General features: G+C 40.9%; 1 protein-coding gene across 1 annotated transcript; it reads right to left on the bottom strand.

Annotated features, from left to right (window-relative positions):
- Nucleotides 1-13,333: 13,333 nt before the first annotated feature.
- Nucleotides 13,334-19,669, bottom strand: otx1 (orthodenticle homeobox 1). Its single transcript, XM_085981576.1, has 5 exons — nucleotides 19,562-19,669; nucleotides 19,306-19,375; nucleotides 16,731-16,934; nucleotides 16,263-16,414; nucleotides 13,334-14,403 (listed from the first exon to the last, which is right to left on the bottom strand). Exons 3-5 carry the CDS (start codon nucleotides 16,825-16,827, stop codon nucleotides 13,681-13,683), a joined length of 972 nt encoding a protein of 323 aa, XP_085837702.1. The 5' UTR covers nucleotides 16,828-16,934; nucleotides 19,306-19,375; nucleotides 19,562-19,669; the 3' UTR covers nucleotides 13,334-13,680.

Genomic DNA, 19,669 nt, shown 5'->3' with positions numbered 1-19,669 from the left:
GCTCTTATCTTCTTGACCAGTCTCCCATGCGGGACTGTCAAAAACCTTACTGAAGTCCATGTAGACTACATCAACTGCACTACCCTCATCCACACACCTAGTCACCCCCTCGAAAAGTTCAATCAAATTGGTTAGTCATGATCTCCCCCGACAAAGCATTGCTGACTATCCTTGATTAATCCTTGCCTCTCCAAGTGGAGACTAATTCTGTCCCTCAGAATTTTTTCCAATAATTTCCCTACCACTGATGTTAGGCTCACTGGCCTGTAATTCACTGGTTTATACCTACTACCCTTCTTGAATAATGGTACTACGTTAGCTGTTCTCCAGTCCTCTGGAACCTCCAGTGGCCAGAGGTTCTGAAAATGTGTGTCAGAGCCCCTGCAATCCCCTCCCTTGTATCCCAGGCTGCTGTGTGAGGCATCTCATCAGGGCCTGGGGATTTGTCCACTTTTAAGCCCACTAAAACCACTAGTACCTCCTCACTCTCAATACTAATTTGTTCCAGTATATCACAATCTCCCTGCCCGATTTCCATGCCTGCATCGTCCTTCTCCATAGTGAACACAGATGCAAAATATTCATTTAAAACCTCACCTACATCTTCTGGCTCTACACACAGATTGCCACTTTGGTCCCTAATGGGCCCTACTCTTTCCCTGGTTATCTTCTTGCCCTTAATATACTTATAAAACACCTTGGGATTTGCCTTTATTTTGCCCACCAGTGTTTTTTCATGCCCCTCTTCGCTCTCTAATTTCTTTAAGTACCCCCCTGCACTTTCTATACTCTAGGGCTTCCACTGTTTTCAGTCCTTTGTATCTGCCAAAAGCCTCCCTTTTTTTCCCTAATCCATTCTTGTATATCCCTCGACATCCAGGGTTCCCTGGGTTTGTTGGTCTCACCCTTGACCTTTATGGGAACATGTTGGCGTTGTACTCTCTATTTCCTTTCTCAATGACTCCCACTGCTCTGATGTGGATGTCCCTACAAGTAGCTGATCCCAGTCCACTTTGGCCAGATCCTGCCTTATATTAAAATCGGTCTTCCCCCAATTTAGAACCTTTAGTTCCGGTCCATCTTTGTCCTTTTCCATGACTACCTTAAGTCTCACCGAATTATGGTCACAGTCACCAAAATGCTCTCCGACTGACACTTCTACCACTTGCTACATTCCCTAGAATTAGGTCCAGTACCGCCCCCTCTCGTAGGATTTTCTACATGCTGGCTCAAAAAGCTCTCCTGGATGTACTAAGAATTCTGCACCCTCTAAGCCTTTCACACTCTGACTATCCCAGTTAATATTGGGGAAGTTGAAATCCCCTATTATTTCTACACTTCTGAGATTTGCCTACATATCTGTTCCTCTATCTCCCCCTGACTGTTTGGGGGCATATAGTACAGTGCTTACCCCCTTTTTGTTTTTAAGTTCTACCCATATGGCCTCATTAGAGGAACCTGCTAAGATATCATCCCTCCTTACAGCAGTAACTGACGCCTTGATTAATATTGCGACACCCCCCTCCTCTTATACACATGACCAGCAGAATCAGAGTCTATCAAACAACCACTCCAGAATGCAAAATGAAACTCACCACGACTAAATCAGGTCAAGAAATAAGGAAACATTCACTGTAAAGTTTGAACTGTGTTTTTCTTAAAATAGACACATCTTATAGTTCATACATTAGCTTTATAGGGCTGTGACCTTGAAGTTTTAAGTCCATGGTCTAGAAATTGGTTTGTGCTGGCTGGGAATCCTAGGCAGCTCATCGGCCAAGAACATTTGAATTTGGGATGGCTGCATCGCAGCTACCTTCAGGTTATCTTGGGGAAGAGAGCAGGAGCCGGCAGAAGCCTGCGGTTTTAAATGTGGAGCCGGGATGTGCGCTCCTGCACCTCAACTCCACATTCAGGTGGCCTGTAGAGGTCCCTTTAAGGACTGTTAGTTAGACCGTGTGTAGACCTGCAGACACCTGCTGGGCCTCCAGGGGAAGCTCACCGGCAAATAACATTTGAATATGGTGAAGGAGGCGTTAAAACAGGTTCTTTACATATGCAAATAAGGGGCCTGAGGCCCATTTCAGGCGTGGGGCGGCTGGCACACTGTCCCCGCCCGCCAGATTGGACACTGGGCGCCCGCCCGTTTCACGTCTAAAATTGAAGAACCGGTTTATTGACTTTAGTCAATTATCTGCAACTGCAGTGGTGGGACAAGAAATATTTGGAGATTATTCACAGGAGAACAACTGGTAGTTTTACTTTTTAGTAAACAATACCCCGTGTGTGATCTGCATCAACCTTTGACCCCAGTCTTCAAGGGACTTATCGTGAGGTAACTGTCAGGTACAGTATTGTCCTTGTTCCACATCTAACTAGAAATGAAGTGGCATTTGCTGCAGTATAACCATTATAAACACTCACAGCAGAACCTAAAGTGCCATGTCCCCCTTAAAATATCCAAATTACAGTGTCTTAGTTTGATTTCCAGCTGAAAACCAGGTTTCGAGACACCAGTACCTCACAGCACACTATGTGCTCACTGAGATCACGGGTAGGGTGCATATGCAGCACTGGACCGGATTAAGAAAAAAAATGGGTAATTGTAGCCCTTCTGTCACATCTAAACAGAATCAGCTTTTACCAATTCACCACAAAAAATGGTATGAATTTATTGGTGGAAATTGGTAAAAACTGATTGAGTTCTGCCCAACATCTGATTTTGCTCTTAAACATTTAGTTAAAACAGCTTTCTAAAACGCTGTGCACACAAGATACAGGCCTGCTAATATGCAGTTATGAAAAAATAGATGGAATCGGAGGCTGAAAATCCCATAATCCCATGTAATAAAAATGGAACTGATTTATTCAGCTACCATAAACCAGTGACCCTAACTAAATGTAACAAAACAGTGCATGAGGAATACTTGAAACATTGCCAACAGCTGGGATGCTCTTACCAGCATTTCTACCTTTCAGAATGACACCATTGCAAAGAAAGTATAACATATGATAAATAGATATGATAAAAAGGAGTCAAACTAAAATACTGGTAATTCAAAAAAGGTACCTTGGGTAGATTTAAGCTTTGAAAGATAAATGTTTGCTTGAATCAAATCATTTGAGGTCAGGAGGGTGGGTGTGTGGCACTGAGTATTTCTGACAACAGAGGTGTTTTTCTCTGAAGCTTGCCCACTGGCATCAACATTAAGGCACACCCCAAGATCAAGACTCTCCCACATAAAGCTGTGGCACAACTTTGCGTGTCACATCCTCATTGAACTTCCAAAGCAAAATTCTAAAAAAGGAAAAACAAACTAGCAACCTGGCCACTCTAGTGGCCAGGTATGGATTACTACCCCTGAGGGACGGGTGTTCAAACAGCAGCCTTGACTGACTAAGCCATTGAGCAAGTTTGGCTAGTTCTTTTCACGCCGCTAAACATTGAGCAGCAACACAAGTCTCCATCTTAAAGTGGAGACGCAACAGGATCCTGCAGAAATACCCCTCTGACAGCCAATCCCAAATTAGCACTTCCAAGAACCATTACGATATCTTTGGTGTAGACGATCCCATGTAGTCTGCTGACACATGGTTTGGACAGTAAAGAGAGCCTAAAAGTAAAAATTTCAAAAAGAAACAATATTGGGAAATGATGTATTTATAGCCTATTTGCGTGTAGAGTTAATTGTAATTCAAACTGCTTCAGTATAAAAGGAAAATTTGCATATGCTGGAAATCTGAAATAAAAGCAATGTTGGAACTACACAGTGGGTTAGGCAGCATCTAGAGAAAAGACAGATTTTGAAATTCTAATTATGCGTTGTCAGTACAGAAGATTGACGAGTATACATCCAAAACATCATAACCGGTCTCCTCTTTACAGATGCTGCCTGACCTGTTGTGTACTTCCAACAGCTGATTTCATCACCAATCTCAATTGTTACAATGTTCTCCTGGCCAGTCTCCCATCCTCTACCTCATCCAAAACTCTGCTGCCTGAATCCTATCCCACACCAAGTGCCGCTCACCCATCTTCATTGGCACTTGGTCCGCCAATGCCTCAAATTTAAAATTCTCATCCTCAGGTTTAAATCCCTTCATAACCTCACTACTCCAACCTTTTCCAGCCCCATCACCCCCAGAGAACATGGCGTTCCTACAACTCTGGCCCCTTGTGCATCCATCACCCCCAATGCCAGCCGACCCATTACTCTGGCATTCACTCCCTAAATCCTTTTGCCTCACCGCTGATCAATCTTTGGTCACCCTCCCTAAAGCTCCATCAATATGCATTGATTTTTAATCTGATGCACTTCGGTGAATTGTCTTGGGACATTTTATTCTGTTAAAGGGGCTATATAAATGCAAGTTGTTGATATAACATGGAGGATAAATGCTAACTCTTATGACGAGTATTGTAAAGAGCTGTATGCAAGGCTTGTGAGGGCAATTCCAAACACAGGTGGGAGAGTGGAACTGTTGAACCATACTGCACAGTTCATGATGACATGTCATTCCATTTGAGAAGTGCAGGTCTCAGAGGAGGCCCCATGGTGTCAAAGTGAGAAGAGGAAGTGGCTCCCTTGCCTTTTATAACACTGGTCTGCTGCCCTGGGAGTGAGAAGGGTGGTACTCAGCAGAAATTGAATGATTGGGCCAGCGTGGGCCTCTCCTGCTGTCTCCCACTGACCTTGCAGACTATGATCATAACCGGAGCTTTAACTCGCCAAAATCTAGCAGCGTCTTTTTGCAGATTAGGCTCCACTGACATCAGGGTGCAACCGTATTTTAAGTGCAGGCTGTGTGAGGAAAGTTGTGGCTTTTGCACCAGACCAGCCAAGCAGGAAGGGGAGTCAGGAGCAGAAGAGGCCCAAAAATGCAAGTCTCAACTTTTTTTTATTTTTTTATTATAAAAGCAAGCTTCTGCTTGAGAAGCCAGGAGGAGGAGCTGATTGATTTGCAAGGGTTAGGGACCTCATTTCATCTATGAGCACCTCGAGGTCCACTTCATAAAATTGTAATGCTCTGTGCTTAGTCCTTCTCGGTGCCAGGGAATGGGTGGAGGCTGCTGTTCCATGAGCACATTAGGATGTTTGACATCTCAATTCCTGAAAACTCATCTGATATACCTCAAAAGACACTGGTAAAAATTCAGTACAGCTCAATATACTGAGAAATCTGGAAATAACACTTCCCAGTTGGTGTTCCAGGAAGCTGCTGCCACCTTAAGTTGCTGCAGATAATTAAAAATACTGCAGCAACAAGTTCCACTCCCCTGGCCTATTGCTCCCATTTTACTCTGGATTTGTGCCCATGGTCCACAATTATGCAAATGTGGTGACTAGCAGCCAAAAGTCCTATCCTGCCAGCCTCTCAAAAGGGCTCAGATGCCCATTATAAAGCTGCCTAATCTCTCTAGCTCAATATTAATTTTCCTTGCATTTCTGAAACACCTTGGAAAGTTTATCCATGTTAACTGCAAGGTGGTGGTGGTGATGTATCAATTGAGAGAGAGAGAGAGAGAGAGAGAGAGAGAAAACGGAGTAGTTTCTCAATGTGCAGTCTTGGCAAACAGTGTAGGGAATGGAAAATTTACCCTTTAGTGCACCATGTGTGTTTACCAACATATAGTTTAACAAATTTCCATAAACAAAAAAGTTACCTCAAAATGCTGAAAAGTTCATTTACAGTCATGCTTTTTATATGCACACACGATACCCCCAACATTAATGGTAGTTATTTTTTTTTTTTTTTTTTAATATATAAACTGAACTCAAGAGGCAAGTAACTTGAAAAAACTCAATCTTTGACTTTTCTTTTGAAAGTGTCAAAGAAACCACAACAGATGTCAATCACCTGTCTGAGGAGCTCAAATAACTTCACTTGCTTAAAATAAAACTTAGAGTTCAATGTCTATTTTGAGAGAATGTAATTTGGTCAAAGCAGAGACTCTTAAATCCACACAGGAAAACCAACATGTAGGTTGCAACCTGCACACAATCCTCAGATGTGGTTGGAACCAGGGTCTAACTTGAGGTAAAAAAAATTAGTTTAAAACCCAGGCTTCTGAGTCAGGGTTAAGACCTTGAAGTAAAAAAAGTCAAAGATATTATGTAAAAGAAAAAAGGATCACTGAATAAATGTAGCCATTATTGTGAAATGCATATTTGTGATTTCTACTTTAAAACCTTATTTTGGACATTAGAAATGTCAGTTATTGAAGAAAACATGACAATTTTTATTCAGAATTTTAGTGATTCATTTATTTCATCAAGAAAGCATGACAGTGCAATGTTGACACTTTGATAATGTTCTCATTCATGTTGAAATCTAAATGTTACATGAAGCAATGGTTGTGAACAGGAAGTATGCACATACCAGATTTTTAAATGGAGGTTTTACATTAGATACACACACACCCCATCTATATACAGAATGCACACAAGAAAATAAACCAAACTGCTGGCTACACCCTAACCCATTTACCACAAGTTATTGTATGTCTGCTGTGCAACTGTTTTTCTCAACTCTCCCACTTCCTCTCATGCAGAGGTACAAATCTCTGGCACTGGTTCTACTCCTGTGCATTATCCAAGTGACCTTTCCTTACATGAGCCTTAATAGCAAGTATGGACAGGTGATGTGACCAGAGTTATCACAGCAAAACCTGTTCACACTCGACACCCATACATGCCTTTCCCACAGGAGGGGGGGGGGGGGGGTAAAAAAAGAGAGGGTGGTCAGTTCACTGAATAGTGATGTGTGACCCAACCAGGAGACTAGGACAACTGCAGTACTCCTACTGAAAACCCAACCATCATCAGCTAACTCAGCATGGACCAGGAATCAAATCTTGAAACCGTTGATTTTTATGGTTCAGTTACAAACAGGTCATTACCCACTGCGCCAATGTGAATTGCTGCACAATGCAGGTAGCCTATGGTGCTTAGGGATCCATGAAACAATCTGTTGCACGTATTTGGAGGTGGGGAGGAGGTAAAAGAGTTGGACAATGTTCATACTGGAGAATTCCATCTGGAAGAGGGAAAAAAGCTACAAAAACAGGACAACAGAATGTGGATAATCAAAAACTCAAAGGGAAAGAAAAAAGCTGTGGTGGGAGAGGGAGACAAGTCAGGAGAACAATGGCAATTAGTGACTAGAAGAGGGACAAGAGATTGAGGCATAAGAAAAAAAGGAATAGGTTCTGGATCATTAAATGCAAACAGGCAGCACATGAAAATATCTTAATTACAGCTTCAAACTATAACTACAGTACATAACCACTGCAGAAATAACTTGCGGTACAAGAACAAAACATTAAAAGGTCTATTGGTATTACTTTAGTTGGGGGGGGGGGGGGGGGGTGGAGAAAGGAAGGGGAAAAATTACCAAGCAATTTAAATGTAAAACAATATTCAAGGGCAATTATTTTTGAACACTTGACATTTCATTCTACTACAAATGGATGTCAAGTTTTTTCATTGACATAAATCAGTTAAAATCAATTAAAAACCATTAGCAACCACTTATTGCAGTATAATGCCTCACTCCTTTTGGTGCCCTGCAGGGTATTACAGATTAATAAAAGTGTATAAACTTATATAGAAAATGACAAGAGTTCTGTTGGAGCATAGAGCAGGCAGGGAGAAAAACAATTAGTCCAAACAAATGAAGGCAATTATTTTGTCAGATGCGTCAGATTTCTGCCTCTGAATAAGGTATTTAGGCTTTGATTCTCTGCCAGTCTAGTATTTACATTTTGAAAAAAAATTAAATTCTTTACATGGCATATTTCAGTACTATGTAAAATATTGCTTCAAAATTTATAGATTGCCTGCTAAATGCAATATTCAAGTTCCAACTGATGAATATGTATCTTTGGCTAGTGACTATTTCATTTGTTTTCCACTTTGTGGCTAGCATCCAATTAAGGTTCATGGAACAGCAAGAACTCATGCATTGACAATTTAAGAGTGTTCTACTAAACACAAAGGAATGCTCTTCTAGGAGATCAACTTACCTGGTGTTTGTTTATAGTAACAACACCTATTGCAAGCATGCAAAGAAAGGCCACCGAGAGGTGTTTACATTAATATGCTGTGGACCTTTTTCCCCCAAACTGAAAACAGAACATTTGTATTTTAAATTGGGGAACCTACTGATGAAGCATATTATTGCATTATGTTGTACAATAAGTAGTAAGACTGAGTCCATGGCAGCAATTCCCCACAGGGCTAGTTTTTCATCTAACCAGGTAAGTGGAGGATGGGTAAACTGAATTAGTCCAGGTCAATTTAACACTCCATTCTGCCACCACTAGCAATAGACCTGGGAGCAGGTCCACTGCTGTCCATTCAGCTCAGGAATGGTATATAGTATTGGGTGTTGCTGCTGATGGAACCAAAATAATAAAAAGCACAGTTCCTAGGTTTTTTTTTTTTGCTGTGCTACCCTTAAGTAGGTGCGGTACAAGAGCAGCGATGGCTGGGTTTTTCCCCTCCCTTCCTCTGGGCAAGTGTTTCATGGGCTGGCTGTAACATGAAATTCTCTGTAGAGGAACAAGAGTGAAGAATACAGTCCCAGAGCACAGCACATATTTGCACCACAACCACCTTGAATGAACATATTCAAGGAGACATACAATTCACTTTCAAGTCCTTCAGCACTCTTCTCATCTCCCCTCCCCCTCCAGATACCATATAGAAAAAAATTGGATTTTTCGTAAGGTTTGAAACTTGGACAGCGATCAGACATGGCCATATCAGTTCTTGGCCGACCTGCATAATGGATGCCTGAGTAATGGGAAAAGGCATCTATCCCCAACATTCAGTTTTTATTTAATTGAGGGATAGATGCCTTTTCCCATTACTCAGGCATCCATTATGCAGGTCAACCAAGAACTGATATGGCCATGTCTGATCGCTGTACACTGGATTATCCCATCATCCCTCTTAAAGATAGCTTGAAGCGAGGGTCAAAACAGAAATTATATGGTTATACAACAGTTAAAAGTATTTTAAAAAGAGGGTTGAATTTACATTTGATTTAATGTGTATTCATGTTTAGGTAAGTCAAAAAAAACTCAAAAAAGGAAGAGGGATATTTTAATTTTAGTAAATATTGTCACTGCTAATAATTATAAACTATTGGGGGGGGGGGGGTGTGGAAGAGGAAGAAAATAGTGAACTTTTCCCTCATCCCTCCTGAAATTGGTCACTCAATGGCTGGAGTACAATTTCACAGGCACTGGTCACTTTCCTATATTACAACCAAGTGACTATTATTCAGCAGGAGGCCAATAAATCCTGGCCAGGGTGGGTGTCAGAGGAAGTTGAAAAAACCCCACCAAGCTTGACCATCTTTTGATGATTACATATATGCACTTCTGGCAAGAGTTCAGTGTGGGTTACAACCTCCTAGACTCCTGTACTGTACCTCAAATTAGAATAGTTTGCTATTGACAGCACATATCTAATTTGCATAACATTTTATATAGCACCTTTAATGTAGTGAAATGTCCCAAGGCGCTGCACAGGAGTATAAGAAAATATTTTGGGGCAGTCAAAATCAAATTTTGCTCCAACCACTAATTTAAAAAAGGTAACCACACCTATAAAAAGTGCTTCAAAACAAGACAGTTCATGTGATCAGATACAAAGTAGTCATATAATATTGGAAACAATGCAGGCAAATGTTTGGCTCCATCCATGGTCCCATGCATTAGACAATTGACCTTGTATAGGTTTGTATATTCAGCTGTCTTGAATAGTGAACTACATTTCAGATGAATGCCTTGCCTACAGGTAGATCAGTAACTGGGAATGAATCACCCTGGAGGCATCATTTCATTCCATTACAGTAAGTTTCTCATTCTATATGAAATCAAAATGATTTTGGTGAAACATCCTGTTGAAAATGAGTTTCCATGCATATAAATATTGCAACCATTTCAGGTTTTACTACTGCAGCTCAGGAATTTTGAGTTGTTACAAATATTTTGATCCAAGATTTGCTTAAGTCAGATTATAGAACTTGTTCATTAGACAAAACTGGCATCTGTTCCAAAAATAAACTTAATTCAAGCTTTAAAAGGTTATAACTACACATTGTGACCCAACATTAGACAAAATGTATCTTTTAAACCTGGTTAAAAAAAAGCCAATCCCCAATATACACATGGAATGGCACATGCAGGAATGTAATGGAGATAGAGCTGAACATAATGATAAATGAACCCATTTTAAATTAGACTTATGAAAGTTTTAAATGAAAACAATGCAAATTGGAAGTGATCAGGTTTGAAATGTTGAGTACATCAAAACTGTAAACAGTTGCTGGTACTCGAGTATAGACATCCCAATTTGACACATGGATGAATTAAACTGCTCCCCTCCCTGTATTCAAATTGGTTATGAAAAAAGCAAAAGAACATATGTACAAAATTTAAGCAGAGAAATCAGCTCATTTGGGAAAAGTTTTAAATGTCTTTCAAAATCAGTACCACAGCAAAATTTCCAGCACAAAAATTGAAGTTTTAGGAATACTGAAAATGGTTTAATTATTTACAACAGTTCAACATGATATATTCAGGTTTGCAGGCATTTATGAAAAACAAATCATTTCTAAAGTTCAAACAATTGCCCTACTCAAAGTTCACTCATTCAAGATGAGCCACTCTTGGTATTTTGTGGTTACCTTGCTTCAGATAATGCAATGGCAGATGAAGAAGTTTCTTTGTCCTACTACAGATACTGACTGGGTGATGTACTGAAACGCTAGAGGGGAGGGAAAGAAAAAAAAAAAAGACAAGACAAGACTTGAAAACCTTTACTCTTGAAATCTATTATAAATCACAGTTGCTGGCAATATCAAATGAAGCATTAAAGTTACACTTTAGTCAATGCTACTGTGTCAAAAACAAGTAGACTATAGTATTTCAAATAATCTAGAAGATTTGGTCCTCAAATTATTGATCCAATTACTATAAAGGAGGGCTGTACTGTAGCAATCAGTTAAGAGGATTTATACATTTTCAAAATTACATGGGCCACACATCAGAAGCAAATTGGTACCACACCAGATGTTTTACATGCAATTCTGTACTGTATGTATTCCTGAACACCAGGCTAGTCAAAAAATGCTAATTTAGATCATTGGTTGTAGTTGGTTTGCTCAATTCCATCATCTGTATTTATAATTTAATACTTTATATACATCCCAGAATTCTCTGAAATGAATAGACCTGCAAATACCAGGGACATTTAACAAGAGAAAGGGGAGGAAATGGGGAAACCTGCCACAGGACACCATACCAAACACACTGTTTTGTAACAGTGAAAAAAGTTAGCTCAGGTGTTTTAACTGGTGAAACTTTTATTTAAAGATAGATTTCCCAATGGATATTTCCTGCAATTTATCCATTACATAAATGGACAGATCTACTCTACACTGCCCCAAAAAACAATTTTTGCAAAACACAGTTTAATAAAAAAAGACTGAAGGGCATCAGGAAAGCAGTTTCTGAACAATTTACTGATAAACTATTTGTACAACAGCACGTGTACATTTTTTAAGCCAGCACTCCACAGCCAACATAAATCAGAAAAACCATCTCTTTAGAAAAGCAGCAACACTTCATCTGAGCATTTTTGATTTGTATATTTTAGTATGTTACATCAGAACAGAAGCCTTACAACAAACCCAAATTAAATTGGAAGATACGATTAGCAAATTTAAAAATCACTTACCAAGTCTGGTATAATATTCCTCCCGTTGCACTTTTAGCATCACCGGTGAACCGAGCCACACGATGCAAGTAACCATCCCCTGTACGACTCAACAATCCGTGTTGAGGAAGTTAATAGATAAAATGTTAAGAGCGCAGGTAAACTTAGCCAAGTTGTGTTCTACACATCCATCAGCTGTGTGTAAACATAGGCTGCCTTCCATTTTAACCGGTAACGTCCACTTTGTTAATAGACCATTAGCTTAAATTAAAGAGCTCGAGTTCTCAAACTCCGACTCTGGACAGGTTTACCTTTAAGCTCTAGAGCCCGAGTGTTAGTTAGAAGACTTGCACTTTGCTTAGGCTACAATCTCAGTAAAGGGGGGGGGGGGGGGGAGGAGTGAGTACATTTAAACATGTTAAAAAACTTCAAATCTCGGCTTCTTTTAAGATGCAAAGTATTGAATTAATTTGCAGTTAACAGATCATTTTAAGGAGGTCATTTTTATTCTATGGAGAGAGAGACCCGATAAAACACTGAGCAAATGTGTCCTAAATTAATCACTGGATCATTCCGGTTACATACAAACCTGGTACGGCAGGTTTCAACGTAAAAACTATATCATTTTATATTTTACAGTCGATATATAAACACTCGCCGCGGTGGTTCACCTCGATGAATGGACGGATTATAATTCTGCTGCGTTACTTAAAGCGACCTACCGGCTCCAGGTGTGGTTTTAAAAAAAAAGTGTGGCATATATTTTTAAGTAAAAGTACGAAATATAACTGAGCAACTTTTAAGTTAAAATCACGAAAGGCAGCTTGAGAGAAAGAACGGAGAGAGACAATGAATGAGAGAAAGGGAGAGAGCGCGAATGAGACAGAATGGGGAGAGAATGGGAATGAATGGAGAGCGCGCGAATTGAGAGTTTCCTCCAGTCAGCAACAGGGCGTTTCGTTCGCGTTTCCCAAAACTTAAGCAATTAAAATATTTCGATGTAAATTCCATACGTCATTTGGATTATCCCATAAAATTTAATTCGAAAAGGAAAAACAGCAAGCACGCAGACACGGGGTTCTCCTTAATTGCATTTAATTATATATAACGTTATATATGTATATAACGGCGGTGCCTTAAATATTTTCAACACTATTTGATAGGAAAAGATCTAATCCGCAAAATAATTTCATTTAGCGACAAAAATCAGCGCGACCATAATTTACACAAATGTGCAAGTGCTATCCCCTATCTGAAATATGGTATTTCCACTACAACACTACCTACACAATATGCTTCGTGTACTAACGTGAATTAGATCGAATACCTTCAGAGGCATGACAACAACATTCACCTTTTATGTGGCTTTACCGCACTCTTATACACACTTGGCAAAAGGAATATTAATCCGGGTAGAATTCGTTTTATTTCGTCTCCTAATTAATTTGGACGAATTCAATTAGCTACAATAAAAAAAGGTCAATGCAACTGACCAATATATATTTTACAAAAGTGGCAGCTGCTTTCTGCGGCCGCGGACCAGATCAGCGTTAATCAAACGAAATCACCATAGATTTTAAAGTACAGCAATCTGGCGGACATTTAGTTGAATACACTTTATTGGAAAGTTGAGCAGGTTTGTTGTACAGTAAAGCTGCATGTTTGTGTCCTGTGGCATGACAATGGGATTGGTTTTGTCTACTTGACTAAGTCCAAACACATACACGGGCACTCATCATTACCCAATTCAAAACAGACACCATGCTGATTGTCACACCTAAAAAGATTGTCTGTGAAAAGTGGAGGGAATGGAAATAAAACCAGTCTTAGTAAAACAGTACAACTTGAAGTTTCAGACACCTGCCCAGCAGAAGCAACAAGTTCTTAAAACTGTTTTGTAGACACGGTGAAAACACTCAAATCTGGTGCATTAAAGTCGACCACAATTTCATAAGACTTGAAACTTCCAGGACGGGGTCTGGTCCTTGTAATCCAAACAGTCCGTTGTGTTGAAGTTGAGTTTCCAGGAGGTCTGGTCTTTGTAATCCAAGCAGTCGGGCGAGTTGAATGTCAGTCCTGGCCCCGTGTAGCCCTGGTGATGGTGGTGGTGATGGTGGTGAGCGGCGCTCTGACTGATGTGATGCCCAGACATGGACGAAGTGCTCATGGGGCTGAGGGCGGCGCCGTGGGCAGACAGCTGGTGGTGGGGGTGGTGTGGGTGATGTGAATGCATGGGTGCCAGGTACGAGCTGCAATCCACGCCGCCGAAGTAGGAGGAGGAGGGCGGGTAGCCCTGGGTATAGCCGCTGCTTTGACCGTATGCCATGGGATAGGCGCTGGAAGAGGATGAAGATGAGCAGCGCTGCATGCAAGAAGCGCTGGCGGCCAGAGGCTCCCCGACTGCGGCCCCCGGGGAGATAGACGCCGGGCTCCAGATGGACGCGGGGGTGCTGAGGACGGAGGAGGCCGGGCCGCTGTTGGCGTTGGTGCTGGGGCCGCTGCTGGATGAACTGGAAGAGCTGGAGACGGCGGGCGGGGTGAACTGACCGCTACTCTCCGAGCCACTGCTCTCCCGGGTCGGCGACGATTTCTTCTTGGCCGGCCGGGCTTTGGCGCTGCCTCCGTTCTGCTGCTGCTGGCGGCATTTGGCGCGACGATTTTTAAACCACACCTAGTCAGACCAGGAGGGAATTGGGACAAAACTGCATTATTGCTACATCAGGGAATGGCGCCCGCACGACTTTTCCCAGTTAGGAGTCGGCGCGAAGTTTTCTTGCATAAACTTGTCAAATTCCCCTTTAATCTGCTCCAAGTTTTATCCCGTTGCGGGTTCACTGGATGAAAGCCTTTTGTCCAATTTTATTTAACCCTCTCCTAAATAAAGTGCAAAACTCCGATAAAAATGTACTTGCATTAGGCGAGAGGGCTGGAAAAGGCAACATTTAAACTATTCAAACTCGCTCATGTTTCTCCCCACTACTCGTACAGAAAAAGCTTTATCGGCCTTAATTTTCCACCAAGTCTTTGTTGCTTTAGCTGGTTTTCTGGGATTGTCAATTCGAATCATAGTGAAGGTTAAAAACCCGAACACATGGGTTTTTAATCTCCTTAAAAGATTGTAAGGAGAGTGCAGTCCAATCGCCATTCACAAATTTCGCCATCCCTTTATAATCTGTCCATAATCGCATAAACACGCGAGACGCGTTGCTTACAGATCTTGGCTTCCAGCATCACATTTCCCCCAATAAAAGTTACATCTTGGTGCCAGATTAATTAAAAAGTTTATACAAACTCAGTCCCATTTTCAACCTCATTGGTCACTACAGCCCGTCCCATCATACAAAATGCCAGTACTTCCTGTAAACACATTCTAATGCACTAAATGGGATAATTTCGACTAAAGCCGATTTATAACCTTCAGCGTTAAGGTGTGGGATTCCTCACGCCACTGCTGTAATGGTCAGAGGACCAGTGTCAATACTGGTTGAGTTCTAGTCAAACCATTTGTGTTGCTCACCTCGATTCATTTTAAATCATTTTGCATCAGTTACTTTTTCCTGAGTCGGAGTTCGATTCCACATTTCAAAATCCTACTTTGCGGGGTCTCCCAAAACCACTGACTGGCGCAAGTATTAGTAGCAACAATTACATTGGTTTGTTGATGTTGGCTTAGAAGTGACCGAGATATCTGCAGCTAAGATTGCAGAAATGTGGGGCTTCGTGTTGGATAGGGTCATCTTTTAAATTGATTTTGGCGAATATATTGGAAGATAATTTATGCAGCCAAAGTTTTCAAAATATTCTCAACATAGGTGCGGAGATTTCTTTTAAGTATAAACTATGAAATACACCTGCATGTCGGTTTGTTTTGCAAACATGCCGTAGCCAATCGCTGGCACGCAAAATCTTAACCTGTCTCTAACCAAATATGGTCTGAAAATGCTTCACAAGCAACCGTCTCAATCGGAAAGATCCACTTCCAGAACGCGGAATGTTATGCCGGTTTGAGACGTTAAGCATAGTGTCGTTTGGTGTTTGAATGTAACTTGAAATACATAGTTACAACTGTTTGCGATCTTTCATATTTCCCCCAATTTGCAATATTGAAAAACAAAACGCTTGATGCCCGAGACATTACAGGAAAATACTCGCCCCAAACCCTGAAACCCCGACAAGCGCCTGATGCGACGGCACTGAGTCGGTTGACCCCGAGGCGGTTCCACTAGGGGCCGCTCAGGACTTGGCAGGTTAGAGCCAAGAGCGATAGCAAAACTTTACTTTTCTGCACATTTGAACCATCTTTTAGATACCGCAAGCATAAAATCTCACTGCAAAATCGTAGCAGACGATTTAAAGCTGGCCCTGCGCTTCCTTGTGGCGATTATAGATTCAATCTTTGGCCATTTCTTGCATTCTCCTGGCTGAGAAGGTTTAAGTGTCGCTACCACAAATCAGACATTTAGAATTACATTATTGGCTACTTCACATCGCAGATGCAAATAATTGTTTCCAATCGTTATAAAGGCTTACCTGTACTCTAGATTCAGGCAGGTTAATTTTTAAAGCCACTTCTTCTCTCATGAATATATCAGGGTATCGAGTTTTTGCAAATAGTGACTCGAGCACGTCGAGCTGGGAGCGGGTAAAAGTGGTGCGTTCTCGTCTCTGCTTCCTCGGTGTCGCTACAAGTGGTTAGAAAGATTGACGAGTTCAATCTTCCACAACTATTTGCTTTCGTTATAAAAAAGGTAAATACCCCGGTAATTAGTCCCCATTCCCCGTATACTGAGAATATAACCCCACCAAAACCGCATTATAAAGTTATGCACCAAGATTACTGTGTAAGTTACAAGGTTGCTATTGAATCCAAACTTTACAATTCTAAATAAAAAGCCTCCAAGTTTACAATATTTGACGAAATGTTCTGCATCGTTAAGATTGCAACTTGATATTAAACATTTAAATATTGGAGTGGTCTGTGCGCGTGGCTGCCTTTACCTGGGTACCCGACTGACGGGTGCAGCAAATCCATGCCAGGTGCGGTCAAGCTCAGGCCGTTCATGCCATAGGGAGGCTGTTTGAGGTATGACATCATGCTAAAAACTGTACAATCTGCTCTCCAAATCTTCAAAACTTAAAATCTAGTTTCCGGTTGCAGTTCGGATGGTCCCCAAGTCCGATCCTCGTCAGCTTTCGTGTTCGCTAAAAAAAATATTTTTTTACATATTTTACTAAGGCCCGTTATAATCAGAGGATAGAATGCTTTAGAGTCAAATAAGTCATTGCATTTCAGTATGGAAAACATGAATGGCCGTGACTGACGTGTCCGAGGTACAGGTGGGCAGAAAACCGCAATTTAATAGATTTGTGTTAATTACAGAACACGGGATAGTTCAGAAACATTTAATCATTGTTCGGCTTGAGAGTCAGCAATCATGCAGTGAACAGATCTAAATATTAATCTCATCTGCCCTGCAATAAATCTGCATTGAAATTAACTTTTTTTGAAATTAACATTTAATGAGCATCCACAAGGATTGGAAAAATTGGCCGTTTCTACTCCAGCGTTTAAAAAAAAAAAAATTGGCCGGAGCCTCAAGTTATTCCTTACAGGAGGATGTCGATTTTGGATTCAACAGTTTACTGTTCTGGTAAAGTGGAAATGGTCTAAAAGATTAGCGAATCCAAAATGGCGGTAGGGTTTCGGGGACTCAGCACAAATGTTGGTCATTTTCCGCAGAGTGGGACATGGAACTTGGTCAACAAGATCCATAAAATCACTAACATTATTTGTATCAGGCACCACTAGGCCACAATTAAAGTACTGGTTCCTGGATTAAGGCAAGAAAAATGTTCCAAAAACTTAGTTTTATAACTATTGTGGAGTGAATACTGAAAAGGTTCCCAAAAATGTTAGACCAAGCACTGGCCCCCAAAACGTATCTTCCTTTTACACCGCGAGGTAGAACTCCAAATTTAAATAGTCCACCAACTCTGACTCACTTCTGTAGCCTTGTTAAAAAATGTAAAGCATTTATGGGGATAAAACCAAGTATGAGGGGGGGCAGCGGGAGCTCGAACTTTGCAGCCGCCAGTCCACTCCATCACCAGTATAACTTTTTGGAGTTGAATGTTCTCCACAATTGCAACCGGCGTATGTCTGGCGATTAAAGGAATCATTCATGTGATTAAGAATTCATTATTGTAGATGTGTCCTGATGAACTAATGAGATAATCCTACAGGCGCACGTTCCTTAATTACAGGCACTCGTTCGAGGGATTTTAATCTTCCTCTACTTCACAGTATCTGATTTTTTTTTTTTTTTTTAAACTTCATCCATCCTAAAATGTCTTGTTTTTATCAAGTTGCGTATGTACCTTGTAATTAGGCGAATTGTACAGTAATGGCGGTTAGAAGATTAAAGTGACGATTCCAACTGGTGACTTGGCTCATGATAAAACTGGAGAAAAGTGACAATTCAAATACATCGAGCTTGTCCTACAGTGAAGTTCTGATAGTCTTTTAATCTTTCCTCGGGAGGATTGGATATACATCAGCTCATTTAAAAGGCGATTGCGGTGTGCAAATTAAAATCAATTGCAATTAAGACTAGACCTCTGGAATCAAAGTAAAATATCACTGAGTACGAAAGGATGAACTAAAGTGACAATTTTTTGTTTTGGTTTCCTTGACTAAACTCTTCGATAATCAGTGATATAATCGAACAGACAACTTAGTGTTTAGAAACCTGCGGGACCACTTTTACCTGGCGTTTAATAATGTTAAATTTGTTACAATCACATCCTAAAACCTGTTGTGTATAATAGAAGTTACATATAAAGTCGACAAAAAATATCAAGCTTGCTTTCCCCCCCAAAAAACTAGCTTCCAATTAAAAAAACAATTAGATCAATCTGAATATTCAGTGTGGGCATTTTAATCGAATACACACTCAAAACAGTAACGATAACATCAGAGCACTTGCAGAGAAAATTAACCGGCAGCCAAAACTGCAGTTATTCGCAATCAACAGTGTCCTAAACCAAATTTTCACCTCCACAGGACCCAGATAAAACCGTGCGCTCATTTAAAAGGCGATCGCTGGGTGCAAATTAAGTCAATTACAATTTAGACTAGACCTCGGGGGAGACAATTTAAAGGGAAACCTTATCAGCAAAATAAATTAACAAAAAGCGAAAACACGCCTCTCCAATTAGCCGGTAAGTGGATTCAAGGCTTTTATTCGACCCTTGGACACTACAATTGTAAATTTCCGTGAGAAAAATGAAGCAAATTAGACGATCCACATACTTTGGACGCAGCTAACAGCTATACATTGCTTTACTTAATATAGCACAAATATAAACATTTAGAAATACTATGACAAGAAAAATAACTCATTCACAATTAAACAGCGCCAGAAACGGTTGTACTTTAGCAACAAACCACAACAAAATGCATTTGATTTTAAAACTGCCACACCTCCAAACTGCTTCCTTTTTAATAAAAGAAACTTACTGATCGTCTCAACTCAAATACACTTCCCATAAATGCAGCTAGTCTCACACTCACCTGCGTAGCTTTTTCACACGGTTGGACACAAATAAACTCAGTAAATGAGAGCAGGAGCCACTTCTCTGGCCTGTAACACAACATGACACAAAATTAGGCTGGGGCGGATGGGCAAAGTAATCGCCCCTTCACAAAACAAGTAGTAAAGTTAGAAACTTGGAAGCGCCGGAGAGTGGTTGATGAAGTCAAGCGTGACGCGGCTGAAATGAGTTAAGAGCGAAAGTAAGCTGGAAAGTTTGAGAGTGTGTGTTTGTACCTGGCTGTCTGCTGGCGGTGTAAATGGAGACTGATGGAGATTGATCACCGCGCTCCGGCGCAGCCTTCTCTATGTGAGCGCGAGCCTGGCGGAACCGCCTGACGCAGT

The sequence above is a fragment of the Somniosus microcephalus genome, chromosome 3 (genome assembly GCF_052327205.1).
Source record: "Somniosus microcephalus isolate GS21.2 chromosome 3, FLI_Smic_1.0, whole genome shotgun sequence".
In the NCBI taxonomy this organism is placed as follows: domain Eukaryota; kingdom Metazoa; phylum Chordata; class Chondrichthyes; order Squaliformes; family Somniosidae; genus Somniosus; species Somniosus microcephalus.
This window is presented reverse-complemented; position numbering and strand designations above follow the sequence as displayed.